General features: G+C 39.9%; 1 protein-coding gene across 12 annotated transcripts in view; it reads right to left on the bottom strand.

The window, feature by feature from the left end:
* ADD1 (adducin 1) overlaps positions 1 to 22,383 on the bottom strand; it is a 195,658-nt gene that overhangs the window by 83,288 nt on the left and 89,987 nt on the right. For all 12 annotated transcript variants that reach the window (XM_068106758.2, XM_068106756.2, XM_078771945.1 and 9 more), the window contains 3 exons: positions 20,420 to 20,500; positions 15,909 to 16,058; positions 15,196 to 15,339 (listed from right to left, as the gene is read on the bottom strand). In XM_068106758.2, the coding sequence (XP_067962859.2) occupies positions 15,196 to 15,339; positions 15,909 to 16,058; positions 20,420 to 20,500 (375 nt within the window). The remainder of the gene's footprint in view (positions 1 to 15,195; positions 15,340 to 15,908; positions 16,059 to 20,419; positions 20,501 to 22,383) is intronic.

The raw sequence follows: 22,383 nt of genomic DNA, 5'->3' as shown, positions 1-22,383 counted from the left end.
CTACGCAATTGACGTGAGTTCTCAAAAGGAAAATATAAAATCTAATCGAGTGGATACTTCTCTATACATTGAAAGGGGGGAGAGTCAAGAAGTTGATACATATTGTTTGTTTTTGGAAGAAACAGAATTGCAGATTAATACAGATAATGGTGTTATGATTAATATCACATAGATTTTTCTAATAAATAAATGAGTGCTAAAGTATCAACTGATGTATATGTTAACTAGAGGTTCCAGGGAACCTGAACTCAACTGGTCTATATCAATATGGTTAGAATATGCATAATAGAACCACAAACTATATAGTTTATATGTGCTAAAGAGGTACAGTAACGTTGAAGGTATCTCATGTTGAAACAGGAAACTAGAAAAAATTGAGTTTTAAGTGAGGCATGAAAAGTAAAACTACAATTACTTTTCTCAGATTTCAGACTTGAATTTATTTAGAAAGACTTGGTCAAACAATATACATGTATGGTATTGAATCAATATATGTTGAATATTTCAATAGATGTGTTCAACAGGGTTTAAGTATTCATTCATCAAATCCCCACCTCCTCACACACACACACACACACAGTCATTATTCATTGAATTGGACTCGAGTGACATTACAACTTAGTCATTTTCTCTTGAATTATCCATACATTCTCACACTGTCAATGGTTTGAAAGACTAGTACATAGACAGGAAAAACAGTTGCTTAGTTGTGGAGTGGACAAATGCTAGATGCTCTTTTACTATGTTCCTAGCTGATTGTTCTCGTAAACAGCTTTCCAACATTTCGATCTTGAACTGTACGACTGTTCTTCAGGAATCTGTTGTTACCAGAGTTTATTTTCGATGAACATATTGTTGCGGAACCCGTCAGCCTCTGTTCCCCTTATCGAGGGGGGATTAGTCCCGTCGTTTATGACTGACCGACGTGGTCCCTGACGCTGTACAGCGACCTCTGGAAAGGCCGGTGGCACAGCCCCGTTCGTACCGCGGACATATGTTAATTGCCGAGCGGTTTTAGCAACCGCGGCACGAACTATTAACAATGACTAGACCCGATTCCTGAACGTTGGCCAAATCGTGCCACAGGTATTCAATTTGGAAAAGACAGACGGATGTGAAGAAGAAGAAGGCAAAAGGTATGAAAGACAAATATAATTTATTACTAATATTTACACAATTAAAAGAAACCAAGGAGGAGGAAGGGTAATAAAATAAAAACAGAAGAAGAAGAAGCGGACAAAGTGCACCTTAGCTTACCTATGCAGTCTTACTTAGTACCCCGGGACAAGACAAAAGACAGACTACGAGCACACTTACACGACTGGGGAATTGAGGCAGGAATGACTGGAAGGAGGAATGGGAAGGCCCAGGCAACGGTCGGCGTCGAGGTCCGGCTCCAAGAGTCGATGCGCGTTGTGGCGGGAAAACTTGCAGGCCGCGAGTGCGTATCGTTCACCGCGAGCGGACTGGGGCGCTTCGTTTTCTCCCGAACTCTGGACTCCAGGCTCCTCAGCTCCTCAGCTCCACTGCAACGCCACCTCAACGCCACTTCAACGTCACTAAATGCCACACTCCTGGTCCTCCTCTTACGCAACTCTCGACTTGGTCCAACCAACTCTCCAAAAAGGCTTGCGCGCACGTTTTTATAGCGCGCCTCGACATCAACCCGCGCCACGCCCGTCCTGGTCTCCCACCAGTCCTGATTGGCGGGTCTGGGCTCGTTGGCTCCACCTTGTGATGACGAGCGGCGGCCAACGCCCTGGATTTGGCGGCTCCTCCCCCTTCCTCTCCGCTCTGACCGCGTGGTCAATGGAGTTTTGCGGCGAAAACCACAAAGCAACAGCGGAATGCAGAAAACCGCCCAATAGCTGTTGGCAATTCGTGACCAAAAGGGGAATGGGAAGGGAATCTACCTTATTTGAATTTGGTGCAATGGAGTGTCACTTAATGGAAGCCACAGCCTTAATCGAATACACATAATAAAGAGATAACTACTGAACAAGGAGGAAATCTATGATTGGCTACGTGGATGTTTATGAAATAACTACGGGAACGACCTTTGACCTTTATACACAACGAATGGAGGAAGGAGGGTGATCTTTTACAACAACAATAAAAAAACACAATTCTCAAATCCATAACAATATATAGTCAGTGTGGAAAGTGGCAATGCGTTGAACTCTGTGTTCAACAACATTTAGAGCAAAACCATGACAATATTAAAGTACGCAATTTGCATGCTGTGATGATGAAAAACATGCCACGAGTCTTTTCGGAGAATGTCCACATATAACTTGGGTGACAGATTGATTGCACACAGAAGTGATAGTCTATTAGTCACACACGTGTCCATTTGTTGCATACTTTCAGGAGTTCAGTATAGAGATTTGTGCTGAAAAGAAAGAATGTTTTTGAAAATAACGATGCAAATAGATGCATACCTACACACATTATGTATATATATATATATATATATATATATATATATATATATATATATATATATATCTGTTGATATGCACATATATGTATATGCACTCCTTTTTTCATGTCTCTACCCCAATCACAAGACGCGATACCCATAATGTGACAATCCGATATACTGTGTATATTGTACAGTATACTGCATGCTATGATGGTATTGGCACTGTGATTTCATAACTAGAGCTTCCAGGGAAGCAGAACTCAACTGAACTGACTGGACAACTTTAAAGTAGGTCAGTTGTCTGTACTAGATTTGACTTAAGATAGCAACCTACCTTGTGTGGTAAGAGTCTCACACACCAACTTTGATCAAAATCCATGAATATTTGTGGACGTTAAAGTCTTAAAGTCGTTTCGGAGCTGAAAACAATATGGCGGCCTATGGCGGCCACTTTGTGATGGATCGGGTTGGAATGAAATAGCAACCTACCTTGTGTGGTAAGGGTTACACATTCTAAGTTTGATCAAAATCTGTTCATATTTGTGGACTCGAGTGTTAACGTCGTTTTCATGACCAAAAACAAAATGGTTGCCTAAGTCCGCCATTTTTCAACGGATCGGACTAAAATGTAATACCAACCTGGTCCTTGGGGTAAGGATGTTGCATGTCAACTTTGATCAGAATCGGTTGATATTTGTGGACGCTGGAGTGTTAACGTCGAAAAGTTAACGGACGACAGACGACAGACGACGAGGACGACAGACGACGGACGCCGGAGGGTTCAGTACGTGATGAACTCAACTGGATGGTAGTCCAGTTGAGTTTAAAATGCAACATCACAATATATGGCAACGGTGTTTGTGTCGGACTAGAAAAGTCCAGAGTGGTGAACAGGATTTCTTTTGTTATATTTTCATAATAAGAAGATGAGTGAGTAATTGAGTCAGTTTTTTACTGATGAGTGAGTGGGAGTTTTAACGTCGACATTAACATCCAGGTCAGCACCTAACTAATATGTGTACAAAGTTAGGATAAGATATATTGAACGGTTTTTGAGTTCTGCTCCGGAAACGAAATGTATAACAAAATGCACTATGTCCAACTTGTTTCCATGGAAACCAGAAAAATGAAAATTTTCAAATATCTTTAAGTGGCAAAAGGCACAAGTTTCATCAAATTTGATCAGTATTTGTGACTTTTAGAGCTTGGACGTCGTCCAAACTGATGTTTATGGGTCGTCATGTCATAGGTCACGACGAGGTCATTTTTCAGACATCGTCAAAACCCGTAATATATGTGTTGAGGTTTGTTACATACTGTCTACACACCAAGTTTCAGCCTTCTAGCTACATTAGGAAGTACCGGATTGACAAAAATTGATTTTTCAATATGGCCGCCCTGCAGCGCCCATTTTTGGGTGTGCAACGCCCAAATGCAATCCCAAACTAGTTTATGTCTTAAAGATGCTGCATAACAAGTTTCATCAAATTTAATCAATATTTGTGACTTTCAGAGCGTAGACGTCGAATTGTTTACAGACGACAGACAGACAGACAGACAGACAGACGACGGACACTGGGTGTCGACAAAAACTCAGCTGGACATAGTCCAGTTGAGTTAATAAAATCAATCTTGATAAACTATCGTCTTGTATTCAAAATCAAAAGACTTGTATTATTAATGTTAATACAATTCAAAGAAAAGGAGCAGTAATAATTGATGTTTTACTCACAAGAGAGCAGGTGAAAACACTAAATGATACTGACTCACTTAAAATTAAAATATCAAAACCTATGTTAAAGAAATATTCAATAACAGAGACGAGAAGAGGATTTCTCCCATTTCTAATTCCTTTATTTGCTGGTTTAAGTGCGGCGGGAGCATTGACAGGTGGTATTTCAGCAGCGGTAAAAACTGCTAACGAAAGGAAGGCACAACTAAAAGCTCAAAAAGAATTGGAAAGACATAACAAGGAGTTGGAGAAAGAAATTAGTGGAAGTGGTGTAATTGTACATTTTGCTGAAAAGCTTGAAAGCCTACCTGATAAAGCGAGATTGTTAGTTGGAGATATGCTTTCTTCTATTGCACAGGCAGGTGTTAAACTAACTAAAAGGGGTAATGGATTATATCTCTCATAAATAAATGGATAAATGGTTTAAACAATTTGGAAAGAACACAACGTCAAATGTAGAACTTGCTAAGTATTGTAAAAAACTAAAAATTGATAATGTGGTTATTTGTATGAGAGATGAATTAACAAAGTTGTCCAAGAATACAAAGAATATTATTATGAATTTAGACACACAGAATGGTTCTCATTGGGTTTGTATTCATAATAGTCAGGATAAATATTGTTGTGGTTTTGAGAACCCACACAGTTAACATCATTAAAGGTTAAAGGTTGCACCCCATAGTTAGGCCACATGCAACACATAGGTCACCTTAGAACGTTAGTTATTTCATAGTATGTGTTTAGGATAAGGCCATTTCCAATAGTTGCATCTGCGTTGTGTAAAACAAATAAGAGTAGGCCCCGTCCATTTTGCAGCCTCCCTCCAACCAACACCATTGCGCCTATCCTGTCTGCACCCCATTGCCACTCGCAGTTTGTTACGCTTGGGATGCTCGCAGTTTGGGATGCTCGCAGTTTGTTACGCTTTGGCTGCCAGCAGCGTTTGCTGCTCTTGCTCGCTCAAACCAGCCCAAAGGCCGTTAGGTAAGGCCCGAAAAGGGGGCAAAGCGCAAGGGTGGGGGTGTGGCCACGTCAAGCAGCCATCAAGGGTGGAGCCGGTAAGACCACATCAACCAACCAGGGCTCGGGTGAGATCGCCCGACAGGGTGTGGCTAGAGATTCGAGAGGGTTCGCTGGGCGTGGCAATAAAACCCTTCGCGCGAGGCCCCCACCTGAGTTATGAGCCGGGGTCCTCTGTTGAGTAGTTGGGTTACGGGAGAGATGCTTGCAGAGTCAGGAGGAGAAATGCGCTGTGGGCTTGAGTTAAGAGGCTGGCGCTCGAGGATTGAGAAGGACTGCAGCGTGGTGAAGGACTCGCGAGGGAAGCCAAGCATTGGCATTCGCGCAGAAGGACTTGTGTGGAAAGGCGCTTTGGTAACATCATTGGGGAAGTGGCGTATTGTACCCAGCGACACCGGGAGCGCGTATAAAGGTGCCGGTACAAGTATAACGTACGCAATATAATCGCCACTTACCGATCCCCCGATATATAATTGTCTGCCTCGCGCCTACGCCACGCGGAGAGCTGCCTGCCATCTTCCATTGCCTGCACGGTACGAGTCGGGGACCGGACGAGCTGTGGACGCCATCTTTGGATCCTCAACCCAACCATCTACAAACCCCGTGTGAGTGAGTCTGAGAGTGAGTCTGAGAGTGAGTCTGAGAGTGAGTCTGAGTGTGAACGGGCCCGTGTCCAGGGATAAGTATAAGACTGTATAAGGCTGCCCTGTGTATCTGTTTTTTCCTCTTCATTGTACATTGCTCTTTCTCTTCCTCTTCTTCCTGTGTAAATAGTTAATAAACCAATTTATTCTTCCTGTCTTTCCTGATTCGACCGTCTTAGTGATTTCTCAATTGTGTAAGCGTGGCACGATTGACAACCGCTCGAATCGGGTTTAGTACCTGCTAACGGCCCGAATCGCGGCTCGCTAATAGCTTGGCGTGTCCACCAACGCCGTGGTTCGGGTGGGGTTATTTCCTTGCTTCCCGGAAGGCGCTGGTACTTAGGTAATAGGACCAATTCGACCAACCACCCTATTCAGCGCTGACCGGAAGGAACGCGATAGCCCCAGGATCGCGTCGGCCAGTAAAAGGACAAGGGGATTAATCCCCCCTTGATAAGGGGAAGGCCGACGTTGGAGATCCGCAACAATATTATTTTGATAGTTATGGTATACCACCACCTGTTGAAGTAATACAATTCTTACAGAATGATGTTTATCAAACATTTAAAGTTCAAGAAATCAATTCTAAATGTTGTGGTCAATTATGTTTGTAAGTATTATTTCAACTCAACAATAATGAAAATTTTGATGATGTAATTTTTAATCGAATATAAATGACCTATGTTGGAAAAGATGGTTCTATCTTTGGAGAATCCCCTCAGGATATTGATTTATTAAATTATTATACAAAGGCACAGGCTGAACGACAAAAATATAATATAACAAAAAATATTAATATGAAAAATACTTATAAATTAATCAATTTATCCAAGCCCCACAGATGCGAATGACTTGGTGAGATTCAGTGATTTTCATAATATACAATCACGTGAAAAAGTAAGTACACCCCATGTGAAGTTTTGACTTTTTCAACACATTTCAACATACAGCTATTTGATCTTCATTTCAACCATATTGATAAATAAAGGTGATAAAATATCACAAATATCATGAAACATTTACATTTTGTAGTCCATTGTATAATTTAAATAAACATAAATGCAAATTTCGCATGTGGAAAAAGTAAGTACACCCTTGGCTCTAATAGGTGGTATTGCCCCCTTCGGCAGAAACAACCTCAAGTAGGCGTTTCTTATAACTGTCTACCAGTCTCTGACATCGACTGGGAGAAATTTTTGCCCACTCCTCCATGCAGAATTCTTTCAGCTGGGTGATGTTTGAGGGGTTTCTTGCATGCACATGAATGAATGAATGAATGATCGTTTTAAGGCCATTTTCCCCGCTGGAGCGGGGGTTAGCCTTGCGGGCCCCATGACAATCATGGTTCCCTGTTTGAGGCAATGTTTTTATGGCCGGATGCCCTTCCTGACGCCAACCCTTGGTCACGCTCTTACGATGCGCAGGGATACGGTGTACCTATTCTAAACCGGGGTACACACGGTGATCATTCATCCCAGCAAGCTGGTACTCAATTTGCCGACCTCGGAAGGATGACAGGCTGAGTCAACCCCCCTGGCGTTAATTCAGCGATCGACCGGGATTCGAACCCAGGATCCTAGAATCCCAAGCCGGCACCCTAACCGCTAAGCCAACACCATGCACAGCTCGTTTCAAATCCCCCCACAACATCTCGATGGGATTTACATCCGAGCTTTGACTTGGCCATTCCAGAATCCTCCATTTCTTTCTTTTCAGCCATTCCTTGGTGGATTTACTGGTATGTTTAGGGTCATTGTCATGTTGCAGGGTCCACCTTCGGTTGAGCTTCAACTTTCCGACAGATGGCCTCACATTATCCTCAAGCACCCTCTGGTACAATGAAGAATTCATAGTAGATTCTATGATGGTGAGCTGCTCAGGCCTTGATGCAGCAAAGCTTCCCCAAACAATAATATTTCCACCACCATGCTTTAGTTGGTATCAGGTTCTTGTGGTGAAATGCTGTCTTTGGTTTTCGCCAAACATGTCTTCTGGTACTGTGGCCAAATAGCTCTACCTTTGACTCATCTGTCCAGAGCACATTGTTCCAGAAGTGCTGGTCTTTGCCTAGGTGTTCATTGGCAAACTATAGTCTTGCCCTGATGTTCTTTCTGGACAGCAAAGGTTTCCTCCTGGCACACCTCCCATGTAGATCAAATTTGTGCAGCCTCTTTCTAATGGTAGACTCATGTACTTTGACATCAAAAGTGGCAAGAGCTACCTGTAGGTCCCGTGATGACATTCTGGGGTTCTTAGAGACTTCTTTCAGCATCTTGCGGTCTGCTCTCCGGCTGAACTTGCTGGGGCGGCCTGGCCTGAACAAGTTGGCAGTTGTTTGGAATCTTCTCCACTTGTAGATGATCTTCCGGACAGTCGAATGATTGATTTCAAATTGTTTGGAGATCTTTTTAAATCCCTTCCCAGACTCGTAGGCATCTATAACCTTCTTTCTGAAGGCCTCAGAGAGTTATTTTGATCTGGGCATGGTGACGCCACACACTTCAACAACAAAGAGCAAACTAAACTAAATGTCTGAGGTTTAAATAAGACAGGTTCCTCCAAGATCCTCTCTAACGATGTTCTAATCATTTGCACCTGAGCTGGTGCACCTGATTCTAATTTTAGGTATTTGAAGTAGTGATAAATGTAGGGGTGTACTTACTTTTTCCACATGCGAAATTTGCATTTATGTTTATTTAAATTATACAATGGACTACAAAATGTAAATGTTTCATGATATTTGTTATATTATATCACCTTTATCTATCAATATTGTTGAAATGAAGATCAAACAGCTGTATGTTGAAATATGTTGAAAAAGTCAAAACTTTACATGGGGTGTACTTACTTTTACACATGACTGTTGTATTAGTAAAATCATTTTCTTAGATATACACATTCTGAAATTAGATCCTCTTAAAGCTTCTTACATTGATTTACCGAGGGTTATAAAACTTTAAAAAGCGGTTGTTAATATTCAAAACAAAGATAATAAATGTTTCCTATGGTCTGTTCTCGCTCACCTTCATCCCGCACATTGAAACCCTGAGAGAGTATCACATTATAAGAAATATGAGAATACGTTAAATGTTAAAGGTTTAAAGTTTCCAATGTCATTGATTGATATTCTAAAATTTGAGGAAATGAATAATCTGTCTGTTGATGTTTTTGGATTAACAAAAACAAAGTTCAGATTTTTAAAATTTCTGATAACTACAAAAATGATGAAACTCATATTGACCTTCTTTGTTTTAGTTTAGAAGAAAATTCACATTATGCTTACATCAAAAATTTGTTTCGATTAATCACCCCACAAGTAGTCAAAAGAAAATGTAAAACATATCTTTGTAAGAGTTGTCTTAACTTCTTTCATACTAAAGAAAGATTAAACAAACATTCAAAATACTGTAGTTATCATAAATCCACCATAATTAATATGCCATAAGTAGGTTCAAACATATTGTTACGGATCCGGGGGACGGCACTCCCGTTAGCAAGGGGGGTGGGGGGGGGGGTTAATCCCCTTGTCTTGTTAAGCTGGCCGTCCGACCGGTCCTGGGGGTATGACGTCACGCCCGGTCAGCGCTGAATGGGTTAGTAGGTCAATTATTCCTATGACCTAAGCACCAGCGCCTTCCGGTACACGAGGAAATACTCCCGCCCGGGCCGCAGCGTAATAGATGTATTGCGCCGAGCGAAGCGAGCTGCGACGCGGGCCGTTAACAAAAGACTAAACCCGATTGTAAGCGGTTCGGCCGAAATCGCGCCACAGGTACTCAATGGGGAAATCACTAAAGCGATCGGACGAGAAAGAAGCCAAAGAATCAGAAGGAACAGAGATTTATTAATTATTTACACAAAAACCAAAACCAAAGAAGAAGGGAACGAAAGTAATTTACAGTGAAGAGGAAGAAGAAGAAGACTCAGCGCAAATCCATAGACAGTCTTACTTATACCCACAGGACAATACAGACAGACTCACACGAATAGGGAATTGCAGGCAGGAATGGCTGGAGGGATGAGAAGGGTAGACGGTCCACGGAGCTGGCGGCAGGGAGGTCCGGGGATCGCGGCACGACGTCGGTGCCCCGCGTGCACGCCCTCGCCCTTGGTTCAGTGGCGAAAACCTGGTCATTAATGCTGGTTGGTATCGCCCACGAGCGTGCCGACTCTCACTCGCCGCAGGATGTTCGCGCCAAGAAAATGAATGGTCGATCCTCTCTCAACTTCTCGGGTCGTGCTCCCTCATTCATCTGCCTCTTACCGACTCTCTTGAACCTCCTCACGTGTCTCTGCCTTCTCACACTCTTCCTTCTCACTGTCCTTGGTGGGGGCCTCGTGCCAAGGGTTTTATTACCACGCCATTGGAACCCTCTCGAACTCACCAGATGTTTCTTGCCACGCCCTATCAAGCCATGCCCACCAAGCCCTGGTTGGTTGTTAAGGGCTCTCTGACTCCACCTTTGATGATGAGGTGGTGCCACGCCCGTGCTCTGGCGGCTCCTCCCCCCTTCTTGGCCTCGTGCGTAATGGAGTTTGGCGCCAGACAGCGAATGCTGCTGGGCGAGCAGAGGCGGTGCGATGCCCACGAAAACAGCCCAACTGTTACTGGCACTTTGAGGAGAGATGATTGGGGGACTGAAAGGGACCTATCTTATTTGATTGATGCAACGTAGAGTCAACTATTGGAAACACAGCCTTACCTGGAACACATAATAATGACATAACTATAGAGAGGTCCTAAAGTGTCCTACGTGTTGTACATGGACTAAGGTGCAATCTTTAATTAACAGCCAATTAAGGGGACATGTACACAGGGGTCATTTATAAGGGAATTTACTACTAAATTTACATGTGAAGGTTCTAAAAACCGTAACAATATCATTGAAAGATTTCAACAAGACTATAAAATATCCATTCGTGACATATGCTGACTTTGAAGGAACCCTTGAAAAAATAGATACTGCTTCTCCAAATCCCAAAAAATCATACACGAGTAAATATCAAAAACATCCTCCTTGTGGTTTCTGTTATTATATCAAATCATCCGTTGGTGATGAATATAACAAGTTAGAGGAGTATAGAGGCTCAAATACCCCAGAGGAGTTTGTGAAACGACTAGAAAAAGACTGTGTTCGATTAACCAAGATAATGAGAGAAACCAATAAACCAATGTCCTTAACAAAAGAAGAAGAAACATAATTTGTGCAGCCAAAGGCTGTCTGTCATATTTGTGAGGAGAAAATTGGTGAAGGTCTAAAGGTTAGAGATCACTGTCATCTCACTGGTAAATATAGAAGCCCAGCTCATCAAAGTTGTAATATTAATTATAAACTCCCCTCTTTCATTCCTGTCTTTCTTCATAACAACGCTCATTATGATACTCATCTATTTATTAATGAACTTTCAAAGACATCTGGAGACATTTCAGCAATTCCTAACACGGATCAGAAATACATTTCATTCACAAAAACAATTCATACATCTCCTATAACTCATATCAGGTTTCTTGATGCATTTAAATTTATGGTAAGTCCATGATCTAACTTGGTATCAAATATTAAAAACTTTCCGAGTCTTTCAGAGTATTTCATAAATCAAGAAGAGATTGAACTCTTATCACAAAAGGGTATATATCCTTACGATTATATGGATTCATTTGAGAGATTTGAAGAAACACAACTTCCCTCAAAAGAAAGGTTCTATAACGAGTTAAATAAAAGTCATATATCTGATAAAGATTATACTCGAGCACAAAATGTTTGGAAAAAGTTTAATATAAAGAACCTTGGAGAGTATCATGATTTGTATCTTAAAACTGATGTCTTACTATTGGCTGATGTATTTGAGACTTTTAGAAGCGTCTGTGATAATAAAAATTCCTATGGATTAGACCCTGCTCACTATTACACTGCTCCTGGTTTAGCTTGGAGTGCTATGTTAAAAATGACAAAACAGTATTTGGATTTGATCAGTGATGTAGACATGCTTTTGATGATAGAAAAGGCTAAACGAGGAGGAATATCTCAAGTATGTTCAAGTAGATATGCTAAAGCTAACAACAAATATCTTTCTAATTATGATACTACAAAAGATAGTTCTTATTTGATGTATTATGATTCTAACAATTTGTATGGATGGGCTCTGTCTCAAGCCCAACCTTATGGAGAACTTAGGTGGGTTAAAGAGAAAGATTATGAAAAGGTTTTACAGGATATCGTTTTCTCTACACAAAAAGAATTGGATAAAGCTAAAATTGGTTATTATTTTGAGGTTTATTTGAAATATCCTAAAGAACATACTAAACACAAAGATCTGCCTTATGCTCCTGATAAAGAAAGACCAAGAAAAGAATGGCTAAGCAATTATCAACAATCATTTAATATAAAAGGGAAATCAACAGAAAAATTACTTACTACATTATATAATAAAGGAAATTATGTTTTACACCAAAGGAACTTGAGACAATGTATCAGCAGGGTTAAGAGTGAAGAAGATTCATAGAGTTCTAAAGTTGAACCAAAGTCATTTGTTGAAGAAGTATATCGATTTTAATACAAAGAGAAGAACAGAGGCAAAGACAGATTTTGAGAAGGACTTTTACAAATTGATGAATAATGCTGTATTTGGAAAGACAATGGAAAATGCTAGGAATAGACAAAACATAAGACTTGCTACATCTTGGAAACAAGCAACAAAATTAATTAATAGACCCAGTTATCAAAGAGCAGAGGTGTTTTCAGAGAACTTTTGTGCTATCCATTTGGTTAAAGAAAGTATTGAAATGGATAAGCCTATTTATATTGGAACATCAATTCTTGATTTATCAGTCATTAATGTATGATTACTTTTTTAATAACTTGAGGAAGAAATATCAAAATGATGTTAATCTACTTTATATGGATACAGATAGTTTTATTTTGAAAATTGATACAGAAGATGTTTATTCAGATATGATTGATGATATTGATGTATACGATACAAGTAATTACAAGCTGGGTGATAAGTTGTTTTCTTCAAAAAATAAAAAGGTTATTGGAAAGTTTAAGGATGAATTGGGGGGTAAGGTAATGAGTGAATTATAGGATTGAGGTCTAAGGCTTATGCTTATAAATATATTGATAATAATATTGAAAAGAGTGGTAAAAAGTTGAAAGGAATAAAGAAAAATGTTATTAAAGAAATAATAAACTTTGAAAATTATTATAATTGTTTAACTTTAAGAAAGAAGAGTTCAGGAAAATGAATACGATAAGAAATTATAAACATCAATTATTTTCAGAGAAGGTGAATAAGAAGGCAATAGGAGCTTTTGATGATGAGGTTTATTTTGGAAAATGGAATTGAAAGTGTCCCTTATGGGTATAAGTATTAAGATAAATATAACTGATTCGCGGGCCAGGAATAAATATCTAAGACAAGAGAAATATATAAGTATAAGTGATAAGAGAAATATATAAGTATAAGTGATAAGAGAAATATATAAGTATAAGTGATAAGAGAAATATATAAGTATAAGTGATAAGAGAAATATATAAGTATAAGTGATAAGAGAAATATATAAGTATAAGTGATAAGAGAAATATATAAGTATAAGTGATAAGAGAAATATATAAGTATAAGTGATAAGATAAATATATAAGTATAAGTGATAAGATAAATATATAAGTATAAGTGATAAGAGAAATATATAAGTATAAGTGATAAGAGAAATATATAAGTATAAGTGATAAGAGAAATATATAAGTATAAGTGATAAGAGAAATATATAAGTATAAGTGATAAGAGAAATATATAAGTATAAGTGATAAGAGAAATATATAAGTATAATTGATAAGATAAATATATAAGTATAAGTGATAAGATAAATATATAAATGATAAGATAAATATATAAGTATAAGTGATAAGATAAATATATAAGTATAAGTGATAAGATAAATATATAAGTATAAGTGATAAGATAAATATATAAGTATAAGTGATAAGATAAATATATAAGTGATAAGATAAATATATAAGTATAAGTGATAAGATAAATATATAAGTATAAGTGATAAGATAAATATAAGTTATAAGATAAATATATGTGATAAGATGAAAAGGGGGGTTAGGGATTTTAACGGGCTACCGCGGCCTTTTTACTAGAATATAAATGATAGAACCAAGCATTAACCAAACTAAAGAGTGGAGGTATATACAGCCTTGGTATATAAATGGAAAACATCATGAATGTGAGAAATATCAAATATTATTGAAGAAATAACAGGGGTAAGAGTAGGTAAAACAAATAAGCAAATAAATTTAAATACAAATAAGTTAAAGTCTCTAAGAGGCAACATCCTTGAGTGGACTGAAAACTTTAATGGTTGCCAAGAGATTGGGGGGAAAATAATTTACTACAATCTCAAAATGATATGTGGCTCGGGAGGTGCTCAAACAAGAACATTAAGAGAAGTTTATCATTTCATATCAGCTCAACAGCGATACCTAAACCGAGAGTTAAATTCTAATATAACATTTGTAAATATTCTAGATGGTGATTGTTCTTCTAAGAGAATTAAGTTATTACCTAAAAATGAAACACAAATATTCGTCGGGTCTCTGCATGAGTATAATGAAAAATGGGGGGAGTTAATAAGTTAAACGCAGGGAGAAAAAGAGTGTAATTTTTCAAGCCTGGCATGCCTGGCATTTCAAGCCACGGGCAAGGTTTCAGGAAAGTGGGCGGGGCTTAGTAAAAAGTGGGCGGGGCTTCGGAGGGAGAAAAGGGGAGTCATTTTTCAAGATAGGTGGTTTGAGCGAATAAGTTTCCATACTTTTCCCCATTGGCTTCAATGTTAAATTTGAGGTGAGCTAGAACCTATGAGTAGTAGTTAGGTCGATTGAGGATTTCATATTTGTAAATAGGTTGTCCCAAAAGAGGGTGAAATCTGGTTGAAAATCCAGTGAGTTATTAAGTTTTTAGCTCTTTCCCCATTGACTTCAATTTTAAATTCTATGTGTTTTAGTAGTTGGTAAATTAGCTTCGTAAAAAGTGGACGCAATTTTTTGAGAGAAAAAGGGGTGTAATTTTATGAGAGAGGGGGTGTGAGTCAATAAGTTTTTCCCTTTTTTCCCATTGACTTCAATGTTAAATTAAATGTGCCTCAGAACCCCCATTTTCCCCCTACTATCATCTCCTTCATTCACATTTAAAAAAATATTGTAAACAAAACCTCTGACCTAGATGGTACCAAGAAAATGAAGCATAGCCCCTGCATGGCATCATATCCACAAAGGTGTTCCTCAAGCTGTCGCCCATGTTGTCATGCCAACAACATTTTAATGTGTAATTAATGATGCGAAGCAAAATGAATAAGTAAACTGGCTGACCATGGCCGATGGGCCAAGACTTTTCTGCAAGCGAGTCTTCTCCTCTTCATCGTATAAGATTCCATCGTAGTCATGGTAGGCAACTTCCCCTATCTTTAAAGACTCCTGCGAGATCGGCAATAAGCCACACTTCATTGCAGACACCTGCATGCACATCAGGAGGCAAAGAAAGTGTTGAGGTGGAAGGTTAATAAATTTCTTCATAAATTACCAAAAACAATCTTTGAATGAAATCACAAGCTAGAATTTTAAGGTTCAGTCTTAGATGCACATTTTTGCCTCAAGGTATCATCAGGAAGATAAAATATGCTTTAAAGTTTTCCACTAAGCTTGTATCCTCTGTGACATCACATACCATGAAGGGCAAAGCAGGGAAAGTGAAGCAAGATGTATGATGTCTAAAACTCAACTTATCATCAATGATATTGCATTGGGGCGAATTATCATTGGAAAGATGAATCAGTTGGAATAAAACCTCAATCAAAAGGAATTAGCCGATCATGAGAGACATCTTTCCAAAACCAAGATAATGACTTGTGAATGTTGTATAAACTCCGATAACAAAAAAAGGTCAACAATGCACAGACTCGTTCATACATGACGGGTGGCCGCTACAGACAATAAACCAAGGCACACTAATCGAGCAACAGACAAACCAATGCTCAAGGAAGTGAGCTAAAGCATTTCCAGTGCTTGAGATATGCATTGCTTACAGCGGCACCGGCGTGCGTGTGCACATGGATGACGCAGGAGATGTCGGGGCGAAATGAGTGGATGGCCGAATGCAGCAGGTATCCAGATTTGTTCACACCCAAGTTGGTGCTACCTCTGTCCAGCAAATCACCTTGAAGGTTCAGCTTTACCTGTGTGGAAAAGCATCCGGGTATGTTCTACGTTCAGATCTTAAGACTCAAGCAAGCTTACTTTTACGCATTTAATCCATGCATGTAAAGCGAAAAGCGGGGTTATGTAATTGGTTCACGTCCGTCAATGTTATCGATTTTAACTTTATCGATTCGAAAACTGCTAACTGGTATCCCCACCCAGGTTATGCTATCCTCTTCAACTAAAGTATCAAACAAGCCCGGCTATGCCATTGTGAGACTATCGGTCTTGTTTTTATATATACACCTTTAAACCTCTTTAAACCTTTATTTAAATTTAATTATACATTTGAACACTGTGTGACACAAATATCCTTCATAATACTTCCAAGAAGCTCCAGTTTTGGAAATGTGTGTCCAGTTACGAAGTTTCAATTTTTCAAAACGCTAGCCAAATGGTTAAGCACTCAAGCAAGCACTCATTTCAAAACCAATAAGGAGCGGCTGGATTGGCAAGCGCTAGCTAGCTGCTTGGTAACTGAACACACCTCAGTGCTTGGACAGAATTGATTTATCTTTTATAAGGACGATTTATAAAAACAAAATAATCCATATTTTATTTAAATTTAATTATACACTTGAAGAAAACCTGCCATAATACTTCCAAGAACCTCCAGTTTTGCAGTATGTGCTTCAATTCAATTTAAGGTTCAATGGGGTGGTGTATAAGGGTCGTGTTCAGGACTGCTTTTGGTCTACTTCAGGAGCGCTAAACTTTCGATTTTTTAAAAGCAATTGTAAAATCATCATTTTTTAAAAATGAAGTAAAATGGTCAGTAACGCTGTGTGGGGTATTGTGTTCTATTACCTCTCTGGTAACATGGATGTTTTGAAAGCCCAATTATATCAAATAATTCATAATAGGTTTTCAACGACCGTAAAGCCTGCTGTTGGCTTAACGGTTAAGGTGGCTGGCTTAAAATCTTTGGGTATTGAGTTTGAGCCCCTGTCATGCCGTTGATTAACACAAGTGGATTGACCCAGCCTGTCATCCTTCTGAGGTTGGCAAAATGAGTACGAGCTTACTGGAAAGAATGGGCCATTTGAGCATCCTCCATCGGAGTAGCGACCCGTCCAGAATTGTGGCCACTTGGTCTTGGAAACTGCCTTGGCAGCCCTATGCATCATCACAATGCAAAAGCATTGGTCTTCTTTCAACTACCGCAAGTCTTCCATTTACGGCGGGGATGCGTTTCGGGAAAATACGTCATTAGGCGAAACAATGTAAATTGAACCATTTTGACATAGACTGAAGGATAAAAATTTCGAATACATTCCTCGGGGCATATTTTGGTCAAAATGTGCAGAAATAAAATTGAACAAGTAAAAATAAAGATAAGACATTGTAACAAGTTCAAATAAAAATATAGTTGAATCCTCCGTGCTTTTTCTTCAAGTACGTACCAAAATAGTGATTTTTCTTTTTCCTGTACAATCATCAAATTCACAGGCAAGTTCCGTCTGACCTTGATCTTTGATCCAAACACTTAATCACTCCATCTTACTATAATTCACCAAATGTCTGTCCGTCTGTTCGAAGGTACCATAAAAACTGCAGACCCGATCGCAAAGATATTTTGGCTGGATAATCCTGGGATCCCCAGGAGTAAAATAGGCTATTTAGTTTTCCCAATTTCAGCTTTAGTCTCCAGCATATTCAGGTTTGGACTCCCACATAACATTCGCGTTTGCACGACGTTCATTGTTCTCATTGTGACGACGCACAAATGGCTGCACCCGGAAAGCAACATGTCTCCCTCAATCACTAACGGATTGCTGTCTCCATCGATCTTGCCAAGGCCGTAACAGCTGTCGGCTCAAAACCCTTTTAACTGTTGATTTGGTACAGTTACACGTATCGGGAATTTGGTACACGTATCGGGAGTACATACGACATAGCGATTGTGAACACGATTATCGATCACGATTCACCATCACGATCATAGTGTATCGATCACGATTTGAAACACGAATGAACAATATTTACCGATATGAACAGTGATGTGACTTTTATTGAAATTCTAAAGATAGTTTAGATTTGGATGATTTGCGTGTGATATGATTCAACGGATGTTTATATGAATCGTTTAAAATAAAATAAAAACCCTTCAATTTATAATATTTTGCCATCGCCATATGCAGATTCACCACGGTCCCACGATCGATGTTTCCATACGTGAACATACCCGTTTGTTTGCGAACGGGTACGTTTTTCATGGAATTCCTTCACGAACTTGCTGTCCATGTCTGACGTGCGACTGAAGGTGCTACAGGAATGTGGATTTTATTGGTTTCATGCTTTAGCATTCGCCGTATCTGCATTGCCTGTTTGCTTCTGGCCTCCCACCCGTGCGTAGCCGGGTATCTCTCTAGTATTATTAATTTCTTATGTCTGCCTTTTGTTATTCTCGCAGCATTAATGGGGTCACACTGAGCACATTATCTTATTTTATCAGCGCTAGCACAGTAGTGTTCTTACCATTGTAGCTAGTAGGCCAAGTGCCCTGCTGATGTCCACAGATAGTTCTCCTGCGTCAAACAACTTTACACATCCATTAAATTAATGGTTTCCCTCATCTACTTCAATGCAGAGGCAACTAGAATGGCACTCAGTAGAGCGCACACGGTCGCCATGCTGTACAGTTTACATTTTATATCCCACCGATAGGCCATATCTGCATCCTGACCTGAACCAAAATCTCATCGGCTTGTTCTTGTCACCTAACAAACTCATGCACCAAGTTTCATCACAAGTCGCACACAACCTTTTTAAATATCATGCTATATATCGTTTTGGTCCCATCTCTCAATGGAGAAAAATTACTTTAAAAGATTCTCGTATCCAGATCTTCACCAAAATCTAATCACTTTGTCCTTGTAACACACACAACGGGTCCACCAAATTTCATCCGAATACGTCTAAAACTTTTGAGATACACTACATGGCCAAAGGTATGTGGACACCCGAACATCACACCTGTATGTGCTCAACGAACATCTCATTCCAAAATCATGGGCATCAATATGGAGTTGGTCCCCCCTTTGCTGCTATAACAGCCTCCACTCTTGTGGGAAGGCTTTCGACTAGATGTTGGAACATTGCTGCGTGGATTTGCTTCCATTCAGGCACAAGAGCATTAGTGAGGTCGGGCACTGATGTTGGGCGATTAGGCCTGGCTCGCAGTCGGCGTTCCAATTCATCCCGAAGGTGTTTGATGGGGTTGAAGTCAGGGCTCTGTGCATGCCAGTCAAGTTCTTCCACACCGATCTCGACAAACCATTTCTGTATGGACCTCACTTTGTGCATGCACGGTGGCATTGCCATGCTGAAACAGGAAAAGGCCTTCCCCAAACTGTTGCCACAAAGTTGGAAGCACACAATTATCTAGAATGTCATTGTATGCTGTAGCGTTAAGATTTCCCTTCACTGGAACCAAGAGGCCCAGTCCGAACCATGAAAAACAGCCCCAGACCATTATTCCTCCTCCACCAAACTTTACAGTTGGCACTATGCATTTGGGCAGGTAGCGTTCTCCTGGCATCCGCCAAACCCAGATTCGTCCGTCGGACTGCCAGATGGTGAAACGTGATTCATCACTCGATAACGCGTTTCCACTGCTTCAGAGTCCAATGGCGGCGAGCTTTACACCACTCCAACCGACACTTGGCATTGCGCATTGTGATCTTAGGCTTATGTGCGGCTGCTCGGCCATGGAAACCAATTTCATGAAGCTCCCAACAAACAGTTGTTGTGCTAACGTTGCTTGCAGAGGCAGTTTGGAACTCGGTAGTGAGTGTTGCAACCAAGGACAGATGATTTTTACCCGCTACGTGCTTCATTACTCGGCGGTCCCGTTCTGCGAGCTTGTGTTGCCTACCACTTCGCGGCTGAGCTGTTCTTGCTCCAAGATGTTTCCACTTAACAATAACAGCACTTACAGTTGACCGGAGCAGCTATAGCCGGGCAGAAATTTGACGAACTGACTTGTTTGGAAAGGTGGCATCCTATAACGGTGCCACTTTGAACGATCATTCATTTTTTATTTTTTTTGAAAGTCACTGAGCTCTTCAGTGCGGCCCTTTCTATTGCCAATGTTTGTCTGTGGAGATTGCATGGCTGTGTGCTTAATTATATATATATATCTGTCAGCAATGGGTGTGGCTGAAACAGCCAAATACACGACTTAGGAGTGTCCGCATACTTTTGGTCATGTACTGTGTCCTGTACACAAACAAACACATAAATAAACAAATAGACAGGAATGAAAACATAACCTCTGTCCACCTTTAGTGGGCGGAGGTCAAAAAAAAAGCACAGTACAGAAAGATGTGTTGCATACCAAGCTTGATGCAGTGACTTCACTGAAGAGAAGGCCATGAGGAATGAGCAAAAAATGTTCTTGTTCTTTACTCACTTGTACCTGCATGGTAGAAAAGCAAAATAACATAGCATGGAATAGCAGAGTACAAAGGAACGATACCACAAATAGAAATCCAAGTAACACATGTAGAAAATAGCTTCAATCACCATTCGGATATCTAATATATATATATATATACAGTCACGTGAAAAAGTAAGCACACCCCATTTAAAGTTTTGACTTTTTCAACATATAGCTATTTGATCTTCATTTCGACAATATTGATAGATAAAGGTGATGTAATATAACAAATATCATGAAACATTTACATTTTGTAGTCCATTGTATAATTTAAATAAACATAAATGCAAATTTCACATGTGCAAAAAGTAAGTACACCCCTACATTTATCACTACTTCAAATACCTAAAATTAGAATCAGGTGCACCAGCTCAGGTGTAAATGATCAGAACATCGTTAGAGAGGATCTTGGAGGAACCTGTCTTATTTAAACCTCAGACATTTAGTTTGGTTTGCTCTTTGTTGTTGAAGTGTGCGGCCTTACCATGCCGAGATCAAAAGAGCTCTCCGAGGCCTTCAGAAAGAAGGTTATATATGCCTACGAGTCTGGGAAGGGATTTAAAAAGATCTCCAAACAATTTGAAAGCAATCATTCGACTGTCAAGAAGATCATCTACAAGTGGAGATGAATTCCAAACAACTGCCAACTTGTTCAGGCCAGGCCGCCCCAGCAAGTTCAGCCCGAGAGCAGACCGCAAGATGCTGAAAGAAGTCTCTAAGAACCCCAGAATGTCATAACGGGATCTGCAGGTAGCTCTTGCCACTGTTGATGTCAAAGTGCACGAGTCTACCATTAGAAAGAGGCTGCACAAATTTGATCTACATGGGAGATGTGCCAGGAGGAAACCTTTGCTGTCCAGAAAGAACATCAGGGCAAGACTAAAGTTTGCCAAAGAAACACATTGGCAAAGACCAGCACTTCTGGAACAATGTGCTCTGGACAGATGAGTCAAAGGTAGAGCTATTTGGCCACAGTACCAGAAGACATGTTTGGCGAAAAACAAAGACAGCATTTGACCACAAGAACCTGATACCAACTGTAAAGCATGGTGGTGGAAATATTATGATTTGGAGCAGCTTTGCTGCATCAGGGCCTGGGCAGCTCACCATCATAGAATCCACTATGAATTCTTCATTGTACCAGAGGGGGCTTGAGGATAATGTGAGGCCATCTGTCGGAGAGTTGAAGCTCAAGCGAAGGTGGACCTTGCAACATGACAATGACCCTAAACATACTGGTAAATCCACTAAGGAATTAGTACATGGGCTTATGTTGGGAAACCAAAGTTTGTGGACCGTTTTGCTAGATTCTTGGCAACTAGGCTTAAATCACTCTAAATAGCATATAAAATAAAAAAATTTCTGTTGCCAAATTTTCACGACATCTTCATGGCGGCCATATTGGATTTCAAGATGGCCACCATTTCAGACCTATTTTGCCTTATATCTCACTTATTAATCAAGGTATCAGCACAAGAATAGTGTCCTTACCCACATTTTCGGGGTCAAGGAAGACAATGGTGATAATCAAATTTCAGCTGGATGGCCAACATCTTTATAATTTCAAGATGGCCGCCATTTTTAATCAAAGTATGAGCAAACATAGCCTAGTGTCTTAGTCTGAGACAATTGATGAAGACTAGTTGTGGTGGCTAGCAACCATCATAGACTTAAGCCTTTTCTGAAAGCAATGCTACAGTTTGTTAATCAGTTTGTTTCATCAAACAACTCCTATCAAAAATCCAAACGACGGGCTCGCTACTGATCAAACACAATGTCATTCCCAATAGGCTGGGCATCAGTGTTGCAGCATTTCTCCAAATCAGCATCACAGTTACACAATTCGGTACAGACTACATTCC

This window comes from Myxine glutinosa, chromosome 2 (assembly GCF_964187855.1).
Source record: "Myxine glutinosa chromosome 2, kmMyxGlut1.1, whole genome shotgun sequence".
NCBI classification, from domain to species: domain Eukaryota; kingdom Metazoa; phylum Chordata; class Myxini; order Myxiniformes; family Myxinidae; genus Myxine; species Myxine glutinosa.
This window is presented reverse-complemented; position numbering and strand designations above follow the sequence as displayed.